Genomic DNA, 24589 nt, shown 5'->3' with positions numbered 1-24589 from the left:
TTTCCTATAGCTTTTCCCCACACATTTTAGGTACTCTTTGTGTTTGTTGAGTGAATGGTAAGTGGGTGAGTTGTTAAAACACCCTTCAATTCTGCTGCACATCATGACTTGATTCTCTTTAAGTGCTGATCTCTTGAAATGGTAATGATCTGTCTTCTTTGGGGGGACAGGGAGACTTTCTCTTTATTTTCCAAGGTCTTCAGTTTCCTGATACATAATAAGTGTTCAATTAAGTTCTTACTGAATGAACTTTCTACTATTGATTTGAAAGAGAGAATTGGTAATTAAGGGCAACTATGGACATTTGAAACAAGTAATTCAGACATTGAATATTCATGCTTCTTTGTATTCATTTGACCTAATCAGTGGCACATTTCTAAAGAGAGAAAAAAGTATGTTTGTTTAAGTCTATCTTTGCTTTTACAAGAAGATAGGAAAATATAGTTATGCTTTCCATGAGTTCTGCAGTTCGTGTTCATCTGTACCTCATGATGTAAGCCTGCTACAAAGAACAGTTTATTTTCTACAGCAGTATTTAAAAGGTGTGCTCATACAGATGGTTTTCCTCAAAGTTCCAAAATAATTTTTTTTCTGGTTTGGTTTGGTTTGATTTTGAGACAGGGTCTCACTGTGTAGCTCAGGCTAGCTTTGAACTCATTATGTAGCCCACACTGGCCTTGAACTCCCAGTGATCCTCCTGCCTAAGCCTCCCAAGTGCTGAGATTACAGGCATGCACCACCACACCTGGCCTTTTTTCTGATTTTAATACTAGGAAATTCTGGCATAAAAGTATATTAGTAGAGCTGGGCATGGTGGTACACACCTGTAATCCCAGCATTTGGAGGCTGAGGCAGGAGGATTTCCACAAGTTCAAGGCCAACCTGCAGTACATGAAAAGACCCTGTATCAAAAAAAATTTTAAAATGTGTGTGTCTGTGTCTGTATGCTTGCAGAAATAACTAATCAGAATTATACAGTTGCCTGGTGTATAAGGGAAATACTAGATGTCACTTATGTCAAGTTTGTGTCCCCTAAAGTCAAAGAATGAATTCTAAGGAACAACAGAGGTTAAGAGTAGGAAATTTTATTGGAGAAAAGGAATGGGGAATACGATAGCTCTTGAGGAACAGGAGCGGTCCCAAATGGGTTACCAACAAGCCACCCCTCAAAGGAAGTTTTATAGAGCAAAATCACGAAGCAGGTACATTGTGGGTCAAAGTTGTGATCAACCAATAAGATTACAGGTATAGTCGCTTAAGTAATGTTGATCTGATGGTAGCAAGGGTACATGGGTGACATTAATTCTGGTCTATAATCTAGTCATAGTCTTGTTTTTAGTCTTGGTGATCTTAGTATTAGTGGATGGGAGAGGATGGCCCACTCTTAATGAGATAATGGGAAATCTCAAAAAGGTAATACCAGTAATCCCTTTATGTAAAACTAGCCATTGTGACTTTAATCTTCAGATCGGCCTCCAGCCCTCCAGCCCCAGTCCTGATGCAGTCTCATCTTTTGCACTGACTCCCATAAGTCATGGAGAGTCACATAATAGGTTTTGCTGTGGCCTTGGCATTAATAGAGAAAATTTGGTTGATGAAATATTTTTTTCACAAGCTTCTCTTAAGCTAAAACATAAAGCAAACAGGACTTAACCATGTCTTCAAAGTCAGTCTGAGAGCCTTTAGGTAGATATACTGGTCTGAAATTGTTAGCCATAACATAATTTCTCCTTTTCTGTAATTACATGGAGATAGTAAGGACTAAGGATAATTTAAAATGGAAATTGTTAGGAAAGATGATACTTTTTAGTTCAGATTTTATTAAGGTGTATAGTAGGCCCTCTAGTTATGAGTGGCCTCACCTACAAGTAACTTGGGTTACGACTGGAATTTTAGGTTTAACTTATAACCAAAGTCTTGAGTTACAACCCAGATGTTGGCCACTTGCAGGTTGTAAACAAAGACTTGTTATGCCGTATTTGTAGGATATGTAAGCCTCAAGGATCAGTCTAAGCCCAGATGTGCATGTTTGTGGGTGTGACTTTGGTCAGTGTTTTATATAATCACTATGACTACTGCTATCAAAATGGCTTACAAAAAGCTAGAAAAGACACTAAGGAAGGGAAGTAAAAAAAGTGATCACAATTGAAAAGAAGAATGAAATTGTGGAGAAATGTGAGAGTGGCGTTTGTATGACCGATCTCATTAGTATGTACAGTATGTTGCAATCCACTATCTTGACAATCTTACAGAGAAAAGATTTGTATAAGGAAGCTAGTATTGCTAAAGGTGTTACTCAAATTAGTAAGTCACGATCAACAGGGTTCGACAAGGTAGAAAGGCTATCATTAGTGTGGATAAACAAAAGGCAGATGGCAGGTTATAACCTATCTGAATCTTTAATTTGTAAAAAAGCTAGGGCTATAAATGCAGATCTTGTAAAAAGGATAATCCATCAACGAGTGATAATGGTGAAACATTTTGTGCCAGTAAGGGGTGATCTCACAATTTTAAAGCAGGAACTGGGGTTTGTAGTGTAACTAGGCATAGTGAAGCAGCCAGTGCTGATAAAAGGACTGCTGAACATACGTCACTTCAAAACAGTGACACAGAGAAATAGCTTTTGCTCATCAAGTTTTCAACTCTAATGAAATAGCCTTTTCTGGAAGAAAATGCCCAGGAGAACATACCTTATCCAGGAAGAGGAAAATGCCAGGCCACAAGTCAGTGAAGGATAGGCTGATCTTACTGCTATGTGCCAATGCAAATGGAGACCTCAAGATAAAGCCTCTCTTGGTTTATCACTCCCAGCCCTCTAGAGTGTTCAGAAAACATAAAGTCGTGAAGAATAGACTAGGGATCATGTGAATTTCTAATGCAAAAGCCTGTGTAACAAGTACTTTTTCGATCAGGGAGGCTTTCTGTCCAACTGTTAAGAAATATCTAGAGGACAAAGATTTACCACTGAAGGCTCTACTCATCATGGACAATGCTCATGCTCGTTCATGAGATATGAAAGAATTGGCTGAAGAATTTCCGTGGCTCTCAGCCGAGTTTCTCCTACCTAGTACAACTCCTCTACTGCAGCCTGTGGACCAGAAGGTTATAGCTAATTTTAAAGCTATACACCAAGGAACTGTTCCTGAAGTACTTCCAGATGGTTTCAGATACCAATTTAACCCTTAAAAGAGTTCTGGAAGGAATATTACAACAGTCTTTCCCGTTTGGGGTTGAGAAATCCTGGCCAATGTCTAAGACCCTGAGATCTTCATAGAAGCAAGTGTGACCTAAAATTATACAGGAGAGAGACTTTGAAGGCTATATAGAAGATCCTGAGCCTTAAATTGACCCTCTGGTTGATGACATCACTATAGCAGAGTTCATGGGCTTGCAGGTAGACGGTGGTGATGTTAAGGAACTTATAGTGGAGGAACACTCAGAGGAATTTTCCACAGAAGAACTTTAGTAACTTTTTGCTGAGCAACAGAGAATAGCAGCTGAAGAGCTTTCTGAAGAGGAGTATCAACAATCAGTGCAGCATAGTTCTGAAATAAAGGAAGTCCTGAAAAAATAGAGCTACAAACATTTGTAAAGAAGACCCTCCCAGAAAAACAGCCAGTCATTACATTCACTTGCTTAATGACAGTGTCGTGACATACTGTAGAAAAGTGTTAAAGAAAAGACAGAAACAGGCAGCTTTGGACCAGTTTTTAGTGCTGGAAAGATTGAGACCTAGTGAGCCAGAAACAGGCCCTAGTGGGCTGCAGACTTGTCCAAGGAGAGAAAGAGCCGCAGAGAGCCAGATTCCTGATGTTCTTAAAAAAGGGGACTCCTTCCAAACAGTAACCACCTTCCATTTCATTATCCCTTCCTGCAAGCAAGCCAGAGATGTCAATTTGAATGGTGAGTACAGTATGAATTGTTGTTTCTGGTAAATAGTCACATTTTATAATTTTTTGTTGGATACACTAGGAAAACTATTGGGCTTTCTGGTAAATTATGCATATACACTACCTTTTTTATTATGGAAAGGTTAGTTAAGTGGTGCTTTGGAAGGTTTGGAACACATTATGGACATTTTCATTTTTTTAATGGGAAAAATAATTTGACTTACAACCAACTTGAGTTATAACCAGCCCTCACAAATGTAGAGTTTGTAAGTCAGGGGTCCAGTAGGTAGGAAAATTGACCTTCTAGATAATCTTATTTGGGCACTTTTCCCAGCTTCCCAGTAAGCTTTACAAAAAGTATAAAACTAAGCCAAGCATGGTGGCATGCATCTGTAATCCCAGCACTGTGGAAAATTGAGGTAGTTGGGTGGCAAGTTTGAGCCCAAGAGGCGCACTATCTGGTGACTTAGCAATACCGTTTTAAAATTAAGGGCATGGAGGCTAGACATATAGCTCAGTGCCAAGGCCCTGGGTTCAGTCTTCAGAACCTCCTCCTCCAAATTGCAAGAATAAAATTTTAACAGTATTATCTTAGTTTGAATTACGGGGGGGGGGGGATAAAGGTTAACTGTAGTTCTGTAACTTAATACAAGAAGCTGCTGGGGGAAAAGAAGCAAAGGGAACAGTGAACCTCTTAATTGGTTTTTCAGTTCAGTTTTATACAAAATCTAAAGTGTTAAGTGACACTGTACTTTGATGACTTTATTTTCGTTTCATTTTAAATATGAACCCATCTTAATTTGATCAACAAATATTTACTGAATGTACCACAAAATGCAAAACTTTGGCCCAGGTGCTACAAGTTTAAAAGGTTGTATTAGAGATGGGTCTTGACTTTTAAAGGGGAATTGAAGGTCCAATAGGGAAAGTAAGATTTGAAGACTTGTATATAGGTAGTAGTAAATTTAGCTGGGCATGGTGGTACATACCTTTAATTCAACATTGGCCAACTGAGGCAGAAGGGCCATAAGTTCAAACTAAGCCTGGAAAATTAGGGACATAGCAAAACCCTGTCTCAAAATAAACAATAAAAAGGGCTGAAAATATTGTTCAGTGCAAGAGCCCTGGGTTTGTTACCCAGTACTACCAAACAAACAAAACAACCAAGAAAGTAGTAAGTTCTGTAGAAGTGAAAGACTTCCAACAGTTTGGCTTTAAAGCCCAACTCCATCTCAACTGGGTATTCATGCTCAAGCTACAGAATTTACTTAGGCTCTTTTCTTATTTGTAGATTATGAAAAGTAAAACTTGTTTCATAGAATTGTTGAGAGGAGTAGGTATTTAAAGCTAAGAAGCCTTTTTATGTCCAGACTTGTTATATATAACTTATTGTTCAGAATCTCCTTTTGAATGTTTTAAAGCTATTTTAACCTTAAGTCCAAAACCTGTCACAAGTTCTCTTCCAAATTTTTTCTATCCTCATAAATGATGCCAACCTATCAAACCAGAAATCTGAGTCACCTCTTACTTCTTTTCTTGTTTTTTTTGTACTAGGAATCGAACCCAGGACCTTGCACTTGCCAGGCAGGCACTTGTGCCACTGAGCTACATCCCTGGCCCTACATTTTCATCTACTTACGGCTCTTAATTTTACATTATAAATTTCATTCCACAGATTAGATTATAACCCCTAAATCCTATCCCACAACCAACCAGAGTAAATTTTTTTTAAGTGCATGTGGGTTGTTTTTCTCTTTAAATTTTTTTCAGTGAATTTCCATTATTCTGCAGATAAATAGAATACAGCTCAATCTTTAACTTGTCTCCAACTCAGCCTGCCTTGCTTGCTCTCTGTTAAGTCAGCCTTTTTTATCTATAGGTTCTACATAGATCGAAAATACGGTATTCAGAAAAACAAGTTGCATCTGTACTAAACATGTACAGACTTTTATTATTCCCTAAACGGTATTGCCTAACAGACTTTTACATATCATTTACAATGTATTAGACACATTATACACTGTTTTTTGTTTGGTTGGTTGATTTTTTGATTATTGAAACAGGGTCTTGCTATGTAGTGCAGGACTTGAATTCACAGTGTAGTCCAGGGTGGCCTTGAATTCATGGAGATCATCGTGCCTCAGCCTCCCAAGTGCTGGGATTACAGGCATACACTGTCTCACACAATGTTATTTTATATAAGGAACTTGAGCATATGCATGGACAAAGGGAGGAGAATGTATGAAAGAACTAAACTGAACAATTTATTTAGACTGGGCTTCCTTTCTGCTAGGCTACAAGTGAAATACACAACATATTTACAGAGGTGCAAGTACAGTAGTATATTTCAACAAAGTTATGTTTATCTTTGATATTTTTTCTGTTTTGGTTTTATACCCTCTTATTTATCTCTATCCCTTCCTTCCCATTTTTTTATTTGTCTGAACTTGCAGTGCCACTCGTGGCTCAGGAACTCTGCTTATTCTCCCCATGTAATTAATGAAGGCCAATCCTTTGAAATTCACGTGAATTTCTCTTAGTGTAAGCAGCTTATTTTATATGCATGGCATTAAGGTTGAGTGTTTGGGGGATTGCTGCAAAACAGCTACTTGTCTTCCCAGGGGAGAATCAAATCCACCAGTTCATAAATTAGGTCCCAGCTGATGAAATCCAAAGCTGCAAGTATACTCAGACTAGTACTTGAGAATCTCAAGAGTTTTTTTAGTAATTAGTCTTGCTCTGATCATCACAGAATGCCAAGGCCTTAAGAGAGCAGGAGGAGATTGGGTGATGAGAATAAATGTGATGGGCGGACACATGAACTAGTGAGCAGGAATTGGGGACTGTTTTGCATATGAGTCAGATGGCTTTCAGAGAGAGAGAGGTCTAAGGACTTCTTCTATAATGTCATGCCCAACCATGAGTTAACCTTTAGTGGCTGGGATTAAGCACAGTTCCCAGTTTTTCTTTTTTCTAAAGGTAAGGGTTTTTTAAAAAAAGAAATTTTTTATTTTATTGATACATTTTAGGTATACATAATGATAATCATCATAGAGAGTTTGCACCTGTAGAAGACAAATCTTGATGGTTCTTTTTTCCCCCTCCCTTCAACCCCTTTTCCCCTGTTTAATTGCAAAAGGGTTGTTCCCATTTTTTGCTTCTATTTTTTTTTTCTGGCCCCTTCTTTCTTTCTCCCTCAACTTCCCTTGTTCCCCTACTCATTTGAAGATTTTCTTCCCATTTCCCAATATCTGTTACACATTTTGGTCCTTATTTATACTTTTGGTTTCTCACACCAGAGAAACTATGCAATACTTGAACATATACATCAGATTTATTTCACTTAGGGTCACAAGGTACATCCATTTAGCTAGCTTGTGGTACTCCATTGTATTAAAAAAAAAAACCACACACACACACACATCCCTTTATGCATTCACCAGTTGATGGACATTTGGGCTGTTTCAAAGATTAGGCTATTGCAAACTGTGCCATTATGAACATGGATATGCATACATCACTCTGGTATGCTGCTTTTAATTCTTTCAGGAAGATACCAAGAAAAGGAATAGCCAGGTCAAATAGAACCTCTAGTTTTAGTTTTTTGAGGAATCTCCACTTTGATTTCTTCAGTGGCTGCACCAGTCTACACTCCCACCAACAGTGGAAAAGGGTTCCTTTTCCCCCCACAACTACCAGCATTTGTTATTGGTTGATTTCTTGATGATAGCCATTCTTTGTGGAGTGAGATGAAATCTCAGCGTTCTTTTAATTTGCATCTCTTGAATGACCAGTGACGTTGAAAATTTTTTCTTGTATTTATTTGGTGTTTCTACTTCTTCGTCTGAGAAGTCTGTTCATTTCAGATGGCCATTTTTGGAGTAGGTCTTTAAATTTGGGGGATCTGATTTTTTTTTTTTTTTTAGTTCTTTACATATTCTAGTCCTTTGAGGTAAAAAATTTTTCCCACACAGTATGTTGTTCACTCTGTTGGTGGTTTCCTTTGGTGTGCAAAAAGCTTTTTAATAAGATGAGATCCCAGGGCCAGGTGTGGTGGTGTACACCTGTAATCCCAGCACTTGGGAGGCTGAGGGAGGCTGAGGCAGGAGGATCGTTCCGAGTTTGAGGACAGCCTAGAATACAAAATGAGCTCAAGACCACCCTGAACTGCGTAGCAAGACCCTGTCTCAAAACGACAAAAATACAAAAATATAAAAAAAATAAGATGAGATCCCAGTTGTTCTTTGTGATACTTCCTTTGCAATTTGGTTCATAAAGTCTTTGCCTACACATGTGTGTTGAAGAGTTCTACCTATTCTGCTTTCCAGCAGATTTAGTATTTCTGTTTTAATACTTAGATACATTTCAATTTTAATTTAGTGCATGATGAGATACATGGATCTAGCTTTAATCTTTGGCATGTGGAAAGCCAGTTTTTCCAGCACCATTTATTAAAGAGGCTACCTTTCTTCCAGTGAAAGTGTTTGGTGCCCTTGTCAAAGATATGTTGGCCAAGTATGTCTGGAGTTGTTGGCTGCATCTTCTAATGTGTTCCATTGATCTTTGGGTCTGGGTTTTCTTCTTCTTCTTCTTCTTCTTCTTTTTTTTTTTTTTTTTTTGTCTTTTTGAGACAGGGTCTTGCTATGCAGTTCAGGCTGGCCTTGAGCTCACTTTGTAGCCCAGGCGGGTCTTGAACTCGCAACAATCCTCCCGCCTCAGCCTCCTGAGTGTTGGGATTACAGGCGTACATCACCACCCCCGGTTTTGTTTTGTTTTGTTTTTTCCCCAGTACTGTGCTATTTTTATTACAGAAGCTTCAAAGTAGTATTTCAAGTCAGGGATGTGGTACCCTTGCCTTGCCTTTATTGCCCAGAATTGCATTTGCTATTGCTATTCTAAGTCTCTTCTGGTTCAAATGAATTTTAGAATGGTTTTCTCTAATCCTGTGAGGTATGCTGTTGGTATTTTGATCAGGATTGCATTAATCTGTATATCAGTTTTGGAAGTATAGTCCTTTTCACTATATTGGTTCTTCCTACCCAAGAGCAAGGGATATCTTTCCATTTTGTGATATCTTTTTTAAGAGTACTGTAATTTTTAATGCAGAAGTCTTTACTTTTTCAGAATTATTCCTAGATCTTTTTTTTTTTTTTTGATGCTATAGTGAAAGACGTTTCTTCTGTGTGAATTTGTTATTTGTATATAGGAATGTTACTGATTTTTGATTATTGACTCTGTGTCCAGCTATGCTACTGAATTTGGTTATTAAATTTAGAAGCTTTTGGTGGAGTTTTTGGGGTCTTCTATGTAGAGTATCATATAACCTGCGAATAATGATGATTTAACTTCTTCCTTTCCCATCCTTATGCCTTTTATTTTTCTCTTGCCGAATTGCTCTGGCTAATGTTTCCAGAACTGTATTAAATAAGAAGGGTGATAGTGAACATCCTCGTCTTGTTCCTGATTTTAGAGTGACAGCTTTCAGTTTTTCATCACTTAGTATGATTTTGGCTGTTGGATTGTAAAAACTGGCTTTTTATCAAATTGAGAAAAAGACCACATATTTTAATTTTCTATTTGGTTTTTATCGTGCATAGTTGTTTTACTTTCTCAAATGCTTTTTCTGCATCTACTGAGATGATCATATGTGTTTTGTCCTTGGCTCTGTTAATATGGTATATTAAATTTATTGATTTGTGTATGTTGAACCATCCCTGCATCTCTGGGATGCATCCTACTTGGTCATTGTATATAATTCTCTTGATGATTTGCTGCATTCTGTTTGCTAGTATCTCATTGAGGATTTCTGCTTCTATTTTCATTAGGAAGATTGGCTTGTAGATCTCTTTTTTTGGTTGGATCCTTCTCTGGTTTGGTATCAAGGTGATGCTTGCTTCCAGGAATGAATTTGGAAGTATTGCTTCCTTCTCAGTTTTATCAAAGACTTTGAGAAATAGCTGAATTAGGTCTTCTCTTAATTTCTTGCAGAATTCAGCAGTGGATCCATCAGGGCTGGGCTTTTCTTTGTTGGTAGGTATTTAATTATACCTTTAATTTCATTGGCTGATACTAGTTTATTTCAAATTTTTGTATTTTTGGTTCAGCTTTGGTGATTCATGTGTGTCTGGGAGTCTGTCCATTTCTTTGTGTTTTTGAACTTACTGGAATACAGGTTCTCAGAGTGGGTTGGTAATCTGGATTTCTGTAGGATCAGTTGTGATTTCATCTTTTATTTTTTTGTAAGGTTGGCTAAGGGTTTGTCAGTTTCATTTAATTTTTCAAAGAACCAACTCTTCAATTTCTTGATTTTGTTTTCTGAGTCTCCATTTAATTAATTTCTGCTCTGATTTTTATAATTTCTTCTCTTGTACAAGCTCTTGCTTGACTTGCTCTTTTTCTAGAAGCTTGAGGTTCAACATTAGGTTGTTTATTTGAGCTTGCTCTGTTTTTCTGGTATGGGAGTTCACCATTATAAATTTCCCTCACAGGACTGCTTTCATTGTGTCCCATGCATTCTGGTATATCGGCATTATCATTTAATTGTGGAAACTCTCTCATTTTCTTCTTTAATTTCATCTGTAGCCCATTGGTTGTTCAGGAGGGTATTACTTAATTTCCATGTGTTTTTGAAGTTTTTATGGCTTCTTTTGCCATTGATTTCTAATTTTGTTTCACTATTGTCTAATAATATGCCTGAGATAATTTCAGTTCATTTCATTTATTTAAGCATGTTCTATGAGCTAATACATAGTCTATTTTGGAGATCATCTTGTATACAGCTGAGAAGAATGTATATTCTGATGTTGTAGGGTGAATCAAACTATAAATATCTACTAAGTTCATTTGTTCAGAAATTTGGCTCAGTTCTGATATTTTGTTGTTGATTTTTTGGTCTAGTTTATCTATTTGTGATAGTGGGATATTGTAGTCCCACATGACAATTGTATCAGTGCTTATTTAGTTTTTCATGTCCATTAATACTTTTTATGTAGTTGAGTGTGCTAGTATTTGGTGCATACATATCTATGATTGTTATATCTTCTTCTTGGATTGTTTCCCTTACAAGGTTGTAGTGACCTTCTTCATCTTGTACTCAGTCTTTGCTTGAATTCCACTTTGTCTGCTAATAGAATAGCTGCTCTTACTTTCTTCTGCATTCTTGTTTTATGAAGTATTATTTTCCATCCTTTGACTTTCAGACTGAATTTGTTTTTTTAATTAAATGTGTTTCTTTTATGCAGCATATTGTTGGATCTTGTTTCTTCAACCATTCTGCCAATCTCTCTTCTTTTGTTTTTTCTTTCTTTTCTTTTCTTTTCTTTTCTTTTCTTTTCTTTTCTTTTTTTGTACCAGGAATCAAACTCAGGACCTCATACTTACCAGGCAGACACTGTATCACTGAGCTGAACCCCTGGCCCAAGTCTTATTTCTTTTGATTGGTAAATTGAGACCATTAACATTAATGTCTATAACTTATACTTATTGGCTGTAACTGATACTTATTATACTTACTTATCTTTGTCATATTATTTTCCTGCTGTTGATTTCTCCCCACCCCCACCCCCCCGTTTAATTGCTTGCTTGTCTTACCTGTTGTGGTTCATGGAGTTAGTCTTTGTTAATGTCTTTCTAGAATGTCCTTCAGAACATTTTGGAGTGCTGATTTTGGTCATGAAGTTCCTCAGATGTTTTTTGTCAGGGAAGTATCTTAAATTTCCATCAGTTTTCTTTTTTGGTACCAGAAATCGAACTCAGGACCTCATGCATGCCAGGCAAGTGCTGTGCCACTGAGCTATATCCCTAGCCCTCTCCAAGGTCACTACAACCTTGTAAGGGAAACAATCCAAGAAGAAGATATAACAATCATAGATATGTATGCACCAAATACTAGCACACTCAACTACATAAAAAGTATTAATGGACATGAAAAACTAAATAAGCACTGATACAATTGTCATGTGGGACTACAATTTTGATAGTTTTGTGGGGTAAATCAATCTGGTTTGGGGTTGTTTCTTACAACTTGAAATTTTTTACTCCAAGCTCTTCTTGATTCAAGTGGTTGTATTGAGAAGTCTGCTGTAATTCTGATGGACTTTCCTTTATAGGTGATTTATTTTCTCTAACAGCTTTTAATTTTCTGTTCTTGTGTTGAATTTCAGAAACCTTGATTTTTATATGCCTTTGTATATGGATTTTTGTGTGTTTTTTGTTTTTGTTCATGGCTAATTGGAGTTCTGTATGCCTCACTTATTGTATGTCAAATTTTTTTCCTGCTTGGGAAGTTTTCTACCATTATTTCTGTGGACAGGTTTTTTATGTCATTTGTCCTATATCCTGCCTTTTCATTGACTCTGATCAATTGTATATCATCTAGCAGCTGCTGGACTGGCTTCCCATAGTCCCTAGCTATTTTTAACAAATCTTCATGGTCCCTAACCACGATCTTGTGTTCTGCATCTGATATTCTGGCCTCACATTGACCCAGTCTCCAGCATATACTTTCAGTGTAACTTTTAATCTCCTAGATATCTGTTTGACTCTGTTCCATGCATTCTATTTCTTTTCTATCTTAGCTGTTCTTGGTTTCCATCATTTCCCCAAGTTTGTCTTTTTAAAATCTATATCTGCTCAAGTCACTAAGCTTTCAAATTGTTCTGCCTCATTGCCCCTGGGTTTACCTGTGGTGAGCTGGAAATCTGGGGTTGTATCTTGTTTAAGTGTCTTCTTTTTCCTGTTCCTGTTCTTCCTCTTTTTCTTCTAGTTAAATTCCCAGATTAATGCTTCTAAATTGCTCATGGTGAGTAATTTTATTAGTAGTTTTTTGCTGGTGGGTTTTTTGAGACAGGGTCTCCCTGTATTGTTCAGGCTGGCCTTGAACCCTCAGGAATCCTGCCTCAGTCTCCCAAGTGCTGGGATTACCACCACGCCCAGTTTATTGCTAGTTTATTGCAGTTTATAGCCTTAGGAAATGACCACTTTTCAGATACGCCTTACAGGTAGAGCTGGCTTTGGAGTTTTCAGTCTGTTGCAAGATCCTTCCTCCTCAATTTATTTAGAGATGAGAAGTTGCTACCTACTTGGCCCAGCCCCTGGTTCTTTGGCAATGTCTTATAGTATTGTTTATGATCCTTAGGCAGTCTCAGTCTTGGTATAACAGGAAGAAAGCTGATTAGAACAGTGTTGTGACCTTGACTAAAGTAGTACAGTCAGCAATAAGAGCATCAAACACAGCCTAGAAAAGGGCAAACTGTGGTAACTACTAATTTGCCATGTTTAACTGTATGAATTAGATTTGTGGTTTATATAAAAAAATCTAAAATTAAAAATACTATACAGTAAATAAGCCCTCAATATGGTGGTTTTATCCTTAGGGAGGAAAATTTAAGAGGGTTTAGGGATAAAAAAAATAGAGAAATAGAAGAAGAGGAAGAGATTTGAAGCAAGGCTGTGGAGGACAAAGAAAGATTATGCAAAGTTTGGGAAACTGGTGAATTCAGGAAGGAAAGAGAAGGAATAAATAACAACAAGAACAGAACAACAGCAAAGAAAACTAGAAGCCTGTTCACATTCATACAAACAAGGATAATCAAAAAAAAAAAAAATAGGAAAAGAATGAAAAAGAAGAAAAAAATTTTTTAAATGTCCACTTCAGAAATGTCTCTGCTCTCACTTGTAGATAATGTGGGCAGATAGGGCACAGATCCGAGGTAATTAATTGCAGCAATCCTGCCCCTTCAGTTCCACTCAAGTTCAGGCTGGTTTCTGGCTGTGAGGCTAGAACCTGATTTTCTTCAGCTGTAACACTCTGTGTGGCCAGCTTAAACTCAGCTCCCTGTGCTGACTTGAACTTGGTAGCCTTATCCTGACATTGGAAGTCCCTAGATGGAGCTGGCAGGCACTTGTTCTAAGTTCATTTAGCCCCTCTCCAAATGGCTACCAGGCAGTTGCCCTCAAGGGGGACATACAAACCCAAATAATTCACCAGCCGCTGTAGTCCACTGCCTGCACTGCTCTGTTCCACTGATGCAATTCTCCATGGAGACCTCTGGGGTTACCAGTAGTCACCATGCACCTGCAGGTTTGAGCCATCCCTCCCATACTGTGAGTCAGAGCTCAAGGAGAAAGCGCTGCCTGCCACCTCTTTGTTCTCCCCATGGGCTTCAGTTCTCAATTCAATCCTTCCTGGATCCCAGAAACTCACTTCCCTCCTTCTCTTCCTCACATTGCTATATTCTAGCATCTGGATGCCAAATCCTGGAGAGACTTTTTCACTGCTGCTTACTACTCTGCCATCTTTCTAGAAGTCCTCCCTTTTTTTAAATTATGACAAGGCCTCACTACGTGTAGTTCAAGTTGGCTGTCAGTCACCATGTAGACAAGGCTTGCCGTCAACTCACAATGATCCTTCTGCCTCAGTCTCCCAAGTGCTGGGACTGTGGATGTGCCTCACCACACCCCACAGGTTACAGTTTTTAAAAAATAAGTTTCTGTTTAATCATTTTCGCTGTGGAGCTATAACATAGCTATCATCTAATTCTTACCTGTGTTTCTAAATCCTTCCTGGAAAAATCATCTTACTTGATTTTCACTTCAGTCTTCAAGTGCAGTTGGACAGGTTATAGAAGTGATGAACCAAAACTGAGAGAAGCCCACCTGAGTTCCTGTAGCCATTCAGGGACTTGAATCCATTACTTTCAGCTTTTTTTTTTTTTTTTTTTTTTGGTCACCCTAATATATCTGTTTAATCTCAGAAGTTGAGAATTTAAAACTTTAGTATCAAAAGTTGTAAATTCCTGGGAATAGTATTTCTGTGGCTTTAATATTATTGTTTTTATTCCTGCTGTTTTTACATATATACACTACTTGTAATTTAGTCATTTTGAAAAAAAATAATTTACTCATTTTGTTACTGTCAGTTCAGGTATAGTAGTCATAGAAAAAGTGAGTGATTCTGTAGCCCAAAAGAAATTATAAGAAAAAGGACCTGCTTTCTGCTTTGGTACTTGCATGAGTTAGTTGTTCCCTGGCCACTTAAATGAGCTTACAGTCATAAGACCCTGAAGGTTTGTGTTAAACAGAAGCAAGTTATAAGAGTTTCTTGGGTGGGAGAGTAGATATTTTGATCTTGTATGTGTTTGGATTAAGAGCACGGGTATCACTGACTTCGTCATGTTCAAGGGATATAGTGTTAACATCTTCCCTTATTCCAATCTCTTGCTATTCCTCTAAAAGTGTTAAGCCCCTAAAACCATGGACATAAAGTTATCTGACTTATCTTTCTTAGTATGGCATCCAAGTTCCAGTTTAAAAAGACCTTGGAAAGACACTGGTCTCTTAGAGTTCTTAAGTAATCAGAGTTTATTAACACTGAATTCTAACTATAAACCTAGAAGGTAAACATGGTTATCTCTATTTTAAGGTCTGAAGCCAGGCCAAGGAGGTGGTGGTCTTGGCTCCTTCTGTTTGTTCTTTGGCAAGTTACTCTTATTTCAGTTTCATCTGTAAAATAGGGATAATGACAACTTCCTCCCCACTTCCCTGTATAGTGAACATTAAATGGAATAATCTTTACAAAGTAGTATTTGGCATATAAAAATACCTGTAGGTGTGTGGTGTGTATTGGTGTGTGAAATAGCTTATGGTTATGTGGCAGGAAAGATCACTGTCATAAAGTAGTATCAAGAACTTAGTTTTTGAATTTTTCATTTATTTTGGGGTTGTGTTTTTTGTTGTTGTTTTTCAGACAAGGTCTCACCGTGTAGTTCAGGCTGGCTTGAACTCACTAGGTGTAGCCCATGCTGGCCTCAAACTCATGACTGTCCTGCCTCGGCCTCCCAAGTGCTAGGATTATGGGCGAGTGCCACCATGCCCAGCAGAAAGTTAGTTTTTAGTCACTTCTTTTATTAAAAAAAAATTTATTTATTTGGTGCTAGGAATCAAACTCAGGACCTTGTGCTTGCCAGGTAGGCACTTGTGCCACTGAGCTATATCCCCAGCCCCACTTCTTTTAAAATGCTTTGTGTTTTGGCTAAATGGCACTTTTTGGACATCAGTATTCTTATATTCATTGTTTTAAATTTTATTGGAAATAATTTTAAGTTTACCTAGCAGACAAAGATAGATAATTAGTATAGAGGTGACGCGAAAAGCATAGACAACAAAATGGGCGAAAGATTTGAATAGCCATTCCTCCAAAGAAAACATGCAAACGGCCAGTAAACATAGGAAATAATGCTCAACATTCCTAATCATTAGGGAAATACAAATTAGAATCACAATCAGGAAGATACCATTTCACTTCTGTTAGGACAGATTAGTGTCCTTATATATATGTATTGGTAGGAATGTAAAATAACAGCTGTTTTGGAACGCATGGTGGTGACTCCTCAAAAAAATTCAGCATACCAAAAAAAAAAATTCAACATAAGATTACAGTTGAGTCAGCAGTTCCACTTCTGGATAAATACTTGGAAGAATGGAAAGTAGGATCCCTAACAGATACTTGAACATCTCTGTTGTCATAGCAGCATTTTTCACAATAGCTGACACACAGAAGCAACACCGATAACCATCAACAAATGAATGGGTAAGCAAAATGTGGTATATACATACATTGCAATTTTCTTGAGCCATAAAAAGGGATGAAATTCTGACATAAAGTAGATGAATCTTCAAGACATTAAATAGACCAAATGTAAAAGGATAAGATGTTGTCTTATTTCACATGTACAAGCTACCTATAATAGTCAACTACAGGATACAGAAAATAGAGTTATGAATGTAAGTGCATAAGTGTAGGAAGTTAGTATTTTAATGGATACAGAATTTCAGTTTGAAATAGTGAAAATTTCTAGAACTAGATTGTTTAGTGATAGTTGCACAAGAATGTGAATTTATTCAATACCACTAAACTATACTCTTAAACATGGTTAAAATAGCAAATTTCATGTTATATATATTTTAATATAATTTTTACAAAGGTTTCAACAAGTACATAAATGAGTATAGAACAAAGAACATCTATATCCCTAAACCTGGATTTACCTATTACCCCTTTTGTTCGGTCATTTGTGAGGGTGTTCTTTTGTGTACACTGTATATGCACATACATGTACATGTGGGCACATGTTGTTCCTGAACATTTAAGAATGCATCATGTACATCATCACCTATTTACCTGTGATTTGGGCAGTTTTGTTAGAAAGAGGGATGTTCTCTTAACTATGGGGTTATATACTAATTTACTATTTTCACATTTGTACAACAATACTTCAGTCTGCCATTTTAATTCCAGTTTTGTTAGTAAGGATAATCTGCAATAAGTAGGGTATTGCATTTGATTGTCATGATTCTCTTTAGCCTCCCTTTGTCTTTACGATGTTAACAGTTGATATTTTTTAGGACCATAGACCCCTCTCACACATACACACACACAACCCCATCTCTTTTTTTGGAGACAGGGTCTTCCTATTTTGCCCAGGCTAGAGTAGACAGGACTGTTTTGGAAACAGGGTCTCTCTGTCTAGTTCAGGGTGGCCTTGAAGTCATTATGTACCCCAGGCTGGCTGTGAACTCAAGGCAATCCTTTTGCCTCAGCCTTCTAAGTATTATGATTACAGGTTGTGCCACCACACCTGTGCATGGTCTCTCAGCTTTTCATCCTCCTGGCTAATCCTCCTAAGAAGTTGGGATTACAAGCTCACCCCCATACCCTTTAAGACCCAGACATGGTAGCACAACTGTAATCCCACCACCACATAGGACACTGAGGCAGGAGTATCAATAGTTGAGGTTATCCTGAACTATATTGTGAGACTTGTTTTAAAAAATATAAGCTTCCTCATTTTTCTCTTTGTCCGGTGTTATAGACTAGATGGATGGTTATGGATTCTGAACCAGAAAACTGCATAGGTGATAATGTCCTACTAAGAGTACCGCTTGAAGGCTCAGTACATTTTAAATTGAATATACAGTAAACAGAATGAGTTAAATACTGTAAGAATTTCAGAGTGAAACCACAAAAAGATTGGAATATCAGAGACAACATCTGCTTATTTAAAAAAAAATGATTTGATAAAAAGCCTATTTCTAAAATTTTATTAGGTTTCCCTCAGCCTTTTTGGGGGGTGGGGGTTCTTTTTGAGACAGGGTTTCACCATGCAGTTCAGGCTAGCCTTCAACTCACTTTGTAGCCCAGGCTGGCCTTGAACTCATAGCAATCCCCCTGTCTCAGCTTCCCCAGTGCTGGGATTACAGGCGTTTGCCACCATGCCTGGCCTTTCCTCAGTCTTAAAATTTAATTTACTAATTTCTGTCAGATTAATTAGGTCAGCTAATATGTATGACTTCTGATATACCAGTTTTTATTAAGCTCATTCATGTATTAAATAAAATTAGTGCTTTTTACTTTTAAATTGAATAGAATCAACTGTATCTTTGAGGTGTTCCAATGTCTACTAATTAGTACATAAGGTCTCCTAAATGATTTGGAGCATTATAAGATAACATTGTATATGAGAACAAGTCATTATTCCCTTGTTTCATCACATATTCAAGTTAGACTGACAGTTTGTACTTTCAGCCTTTGCTCCTACAGAAAGGAAAATACTGCTCTTGCCAGTACCTTTTGTGGAATGGGTAAATAGTTTTGGTAATGCTGAGACATCTGTCTTCAATGCCATTTTTATCTTCCAGATTATCTTACAAAGAGCAACCAAATATTCCATGCAGAAGTTACAGACTACTTTGCAGAATGTGATTAGGACCAGTACCAGTTTTAATATATCTCTCCCTCAAGTTAATAGGAAATACTAAGTTGATACAGTTGGGATATAGTCATTGATTAACAGGTAGGAGAGTCAGATATATTTGAGACTGGTATTATTTGGAAAATGAGTCTTTCTTTCCATGTACTTAAAAAAATAATTTCTTGGCCTTTTGCATTTTGTTTCTGCAGTTTGAAGAAAACAGGTCTGAAACAAAGTCTTACCCCCAGCTGCCTCTGAACATAGTGTTTGACAGATCTTCAAACATCAAGTTCAACTTTGTCCGCCAACCTGTCTGACATGTCGGGACCCGTGCCAAGCAGGGCCAGAGTTTACACAGATGTTAATACGCACAGACCCCGAGAGTACTGGGATTATGAGTCACATGTGGTGGAATGGGGGTAATTGTTTGCATTTACTTCACTGTATTTCAAAGGGCTGAATGTTGGGGATTTGTTGGCTAATTTATGTTGGTAAACCTCCCTGATTCTGCTTCTCCAAACCTTGAAGTTGAAGCCCAACTTGTGTTTACTTTGAGCTGTAGGTTTTGTTCTGTTAGTGAGGAAGCAGAGTATTGATTTGGCAAGTTAACAGTTTTGATGGGCTTACCATTTAAAACTTGTTCCAATCTCTGAAATTTTTCTCCTACTTACATATTCTGTAGTGAAGCTGGTAACAAAGATTTAACCTATCAGCCTGCCTATCAGCCTGCCGTTCAAACTAAGGACATTGGCGATAGGTGAAAATTCGTACTTGAACAATTTTGAAAACACAAAATTCTTACATAAAGTATTTTTTAGATTGGAAAATGTTTTCCCATGTACTAAAAAATGGAAGAGTTTTCAAAAAGCTGTCCTCTCTTTGATGAGAAGCACAATTAAATCCTTAAACATTTTCCCTTACCATGAGACAAGGGAATTCAGCCCAAATTCCATCTTGAACAGTTATAGTCTGCCTGCACAGCTGTGTTTGCCCTCCGAATTCTCTGCGCAGACTCATTTGACTGTTTGTATTTCCTGTCCCAAGGTGGCATGCATTTATTTGATCAGGTCATACTTTTCTTGATAAGAGCATTTTGACATTCATGTGCAAAAGAAAATTTGGAAATTCGAAGATATAGCTCTTGTACACCAAATTTTGTCTCTGACTACATGTGATCTACATAGCCTAGTTGAAGGCTCAATAAATTGCCATAGGGTGTCTTTTTCATCTGGATTGTACCACGATTCTTAAACAGTAAGTACTTTGTCTTCACATGAAGAGATACTGTGCACCTTAAAGATTTCATCAGGAACCAGCGGTACAATGCCAATAAATGTTATCACTCTTGATAATCTAGCAATTCTTCTCTTACATTGCAGACTTTGAACTGTAGGTAATACTTAGATTTAACTGTAGAAAGCTCAGTCACTGTCTTCACATTGAGTGCTTTACATTTCTGCTTAAATGGCAGTAAACAGCCCTTTAAATTTTTTGACATGGTGCCATTTGCTTGCATGTGTTTTTATATGCCTTCCTGCAGAAGACCTCAAAGAAAACTAAGAAAAAGATTTCTTCCCTTGTACTTGTCAGGATTATTATGTCCATTATTCTTGTACCTTTTGCATTCTCTGTTCATTTGTTTTCTTTTTCCTACTTGATTTTAAATCTAGGGGCTTGGGCTGGGGATTTAGCTCAGCGGCAAAAGCGCCTGCCTGGCAAGTGCAAGGTCGTGAGTTCGGTTCCCGGTACCAGAGAAAAAACAAAAAAATAAAAAAATAAATAAAAAAATTAAATCTAGGGGCTTGTGCATGCTGGGCAAGCGCTCTATCACTGAGTTATGTCCTAGCCCTAGCCCTATGTGCTTTCTTTTTAGCTGCTAGAGGACAGATAGTAATGTCTGACTTAGTACATGTTGGATTCTCTCAGAGTAAAGGGAATTTAGACCTTATCGGAGGAACCATATTTGTCGTTCTTCTGGGCGAAGTCATCTAAGTTGAGGACAAGGGAAAGTTGACATTTCCCTTACACTTTATCTCTGTGACCTTTGATATTTATTGGCGCAGAATATGGGTAAAAGTAAAGGGCTCCTAATTAAGGTTTATGATGTGTATTATCAGTGACAGATTACATTACAGGGATGATCCTTAAGCTTGCTCTGAAGGGCAAGTGGGAACTAAAGCTTATATATTTAAAAGCAACTTACTTGCAAAGAGACCCATTAAAAGTGAGCTGTTTCCAAAGTATAGCCAAATTGAAGTGTCCTTACAATGTGCATGGAGTTCCTACTAAGTACCAATATTGGTCCAGGAAGAACAGCGGGGGAACGTGTATGTCTGTTATTTGAGACAAATGTTTGTAACAAATTCTAGTACAGTCTATTGTGGTTTGCCAATAGGGGTGTAAACAATTTTCAATTTGAAGGAGTAATTGAAAGACAACTTTTTTTTCTATTTCTACGATAAGGATTTTTTTCTAGGATAGGATTTTTCTGTTTCTAGAATTTTCTCTTTCTACACATATAAGTGAAACATTTGAAATACCTCTTATGCTAATGTAATCATTTTGACTTTGACTTTTTGTCCACAGAAATCAAGATGACTACCAACTGGTTCGAAAACTAGGCAGGGGTAAATATAGTGAAGTATTTGAAGCCATCAACATCACAAATAATGAAAAGGTTGTTGTCAAAATTCTCAAGGTGAGTACAAGAGAGACTATTTCAGAAGTATTTGGAATATAGATTTTTGAAAATAAGAGGGATGCCTTTTTATAAATCTCATTGGAGAGGTTTTTGGAGTTGTGTAGGCCCTTTATTTTATTACATATTCTAAAGTCAAAAGAATAGATTGGGCCAAGTGGTACACACCTGTAATCTCAGCATTTGGGAGGCTAAAGAAAGGAGGATCACTGCAAGTTTGAGGCAAGCGTGAGCTACATAAGTAAGTTTAGGGCCAGCCTATACTACATGGCAAGACCCTGTGTCAAAAACAAAGCAAAAAAGAATAGATTGAACTTAACTCACAGGAGTTGAAGAAATCAGGAACTGAAGCAAGAGAAATGATCTGACTGAAGTCATACAGTTAAATTGTGGTAGAGGAAGGGAGTAAAGGTATAGTCACTCAGTTTGCCTAATATCCATTTATTATTTTTAATTATATTGCATGTTTTTATTTTCAATAAGTAAGAGATAACCTTTCTTTGTAGGGATGAGGAGTCACAAATACAAGCTTAAAGAGGCAAGCAGGTGCCATCAGTGCAGCTAGTCTGCTGTAATTGCTCATGCTTAGATTAGTGAGTGATAAGACTTGAGGCAAATGGGAAACATAACTTTTAAGAGGAGGTAGCTGCTTCTCAGTATGAGCTGATGGTTGTCCTATAGCAGTATAAGTCAGTGTTGGTAGATACTTTGTTTGCAACAGAGTATTTGTATTTGCATATGAATTCTCCTCATTTTTCAATGTTGGCTCAAGATTTTTTTAAAGATACTAAACAGGCCAGATCTTGCCCATAGATTGCCAGCATGCAGCTTACAATTTAGTTGTTACTCTGCTGCATACTATTCCTAGTATACTAGGAACATACACTAAGAATATACAGAGCTGCTTACTACAGGAACTTTTCCACTGATCGTGAGAGGCAGAAGTTTCCAACTTTTCAACTCCTAGCACTTTTTTATGGTATGCCAGAGTCAAAAGAAATACCTAATAGTTAAGTAAATACATCTAAATAACTATGTTTTAAGCTTCATAGTCATTTTTAAAATTACATACCTTCATTAAAAGAAAAACTAATTATGTTTTATGTAACCATAATTGCTGTTGTGATATATGTACCTATTAGTCACTGTATAGCTTCTCAGATCTTGAAATTGTACTGAACACCATCACTCTCATTTTTGGGTCCACATTAGTTTTTTTGGGTTTTTTGGTTTTGTTTTTTTTGTTTGTTTTGTGTTTTGTTTTGTTTTGCACTTGCTTTTTGTCATAACAACTACTGAAAACCCAGCTTCATAAAAATAGGTTCTTAGCTGGTCGTGATAACACACACCTGTAATTCCAGCACTCAAGAGGTTGAGGCAGGAGGATTGCCAAAAGTTCAAGGCCAACCTGGGCTATGTAGTGAAGTCAAAGCTAGTCTCAATTACATAGCAAGAGACTGTCTCAAGAAAACAAAAATATATTCTCAAAAGGAATATATAGTTCAGTCTAATGTTGAACCAACCTATGAACTGCAGTACACTTAGTGTCCAGCAAATGTCAAATATTGATGGGTGAATTTTCCTCAAAATTTTAAAATATCCCACAGTGCTCTTGTGAATTTGCTATTATGCCTCATGCTGTTTGAGAACCAAGGAACTTAATATCTGTATCAAATGTAGAAAGAGAACTAGGCTGGAAATCAGAATACTTGGATTGTAATCCAAACTCTACAAGCAATTAACCATGGAAGTTCATCTGTGAAAATGAAATAATCTTATTTTACCTGCTTTTCTTAAGGTGGTTGTAAGGCAACATATTTGGGGATTGAAGTTGTATAATTGATGGTTTCCATGTGGAAAGGTATATAATAGAATGAGATAGCACGTTATTTACACCCATATAAAAGGCGCATGTAGTGGGTCTGTAGTACAGAAGAAGTTGGAAGTTAGGGAAAGCTCCTCACACTGGTTTCTGGCAGAATGAGAGAAGGATTTCGGTAGGTGTTGGTGGGAGTAGAAAAGGGAAAGTTTTCTAGGACACACCAATAGGAAAAGGAAGAAGTATGGGAAAGAAATGTTTTATGTAGAACAGGCACATCCACCCTACCAGTCCCCTTGCCTTCTTAATGCTATAACAAATACAAAAAATAAAGGTTTTGTTATTTATGTACATTAACTATATTACTTATTTTATATGCGGCTCAAGACAAGTCTAGCCAGGCGTGGTGGCACACGCCTGTAATCCCAGCACTGGGGAGGCTGAGGCAAGAGGATCATTGCAAGTTCAAGACCATCCTAGGCCACAAAGTGAGCTGAAGGCCAGCCTGAACTGCTTAGCGAGACCCTGTCTCAAAAAGACAAAAAAAGAAAAAGACAAGTCGTCTTTGTTGATTGCTGCCCAGACAGGCGGAAAGCTTGGACACACCTGAATGGTAGATGTCATGTGACCGTAAGAGAGAAACTCGAAAAAGGAGATTAAATTGGTAAAGTCCTAGAAATCTAATCTCTACATTTCCTTCAGGTCTTAAATATTATACGACTTTATATCCTCTAGGTAGGTGGGAGCTTACTGTTTTTAAGGGTGATTTAGAATTTTTTTTTTTCAACTCAGTTTTCCTAATTGTACTATACATTACAAATATGCAGTAAGTGGTGTACATATAGGTGAAGTTCTTTCATAATAATCTGTATTTAAAATTTTCCATCTGTCCCTATTCATCTAGTAAGAAAAGTTACAGTGATCACATTAGCATGTAAATCATCTGCCTGGTGTGTCATAAACCAGTTTTGTAAATGTATAGATTAGAAGGATTCTGTAAATATGTTTTATAAACCAGTAGTCTTTTGCCATAAGCCAGCAATTGGGAAGTAGTAACTTATTAGAAAATAGGAAATGGGTTGATGAATTAGTCTCTGGAGGAAAAAAAAAATCACCCAGGCTAGCAGGTCAGAAAGATCTGAATACTTAAATAAGCAAAAAATGAAAACACCGCCTTGCTTTCCAGCCAGTGTGTTAAATTCCAGTAGGAGCAAGGGTAAGGAAACCATAAATTAGCTGAATGTGGTAGTGCATACCTATAATCCCAGCACTCTAGGAAGCTGAGGCAAGAGGATCCCAAGTTCAAGGCCCACTTTGTCTCCCTGAGACAGACACTGTCAGATTTTTTAAAAAAGGACTGAAGATGTACCTTGACAGAGCACTTGTTTAGCTGGGAGGCCCTAGTGTGAATCCCCAGTGCCACCAAAAAAAA

The 24589-nt window shown here is 37.4% G+C and overlaps 1 protein-coding gene across 1 annotated transcript in view; it reads left to right on the top strand.

Annotated features, from left to right (window-relative positions):
* The window catches only part of Csnk2a1 (casein kinase 2, alpha 1 polypeptide), a 70512-nt gene that overhangs the window by 27815 nt on the left and 18108 nt on the right, over positions 1–24589 (top strand). The window contains 3 exon segments of the mRNA XM_005414727.2: positions 18588–18742; positions 18850–19059; positions 21227–21338. Of these exon segments, the coding sequence (XP_005414784.2) occupies positions 18959–19059; positions 21227–21338 (213 nt within the window). The 5' untranslated portion in view covers positions 18588–18742; positions 18850–18958.

This window comes from Chinchilla lanigera, unplaced genomic scaffold (assembly GCF_000276665.1).
Source record: "Chinchilla lanigera isolate Chin_1 unplaced genomic scaffold, ChiLan1.0 scaffold00196, whole genome shotgun sequence".
Classification (NCBI taxonomy): Eukaryota; Metazoa; Chordata; class Mammalia; order Rodentia; family Chinchillidae; genus Chinchilla; species Chinchilla lanigera.
The sequence above is the reverse complement of the archived record's forward strand: the minus strand, read 5'-3'. Positions and strand labels throughout refer to the sequence as shown.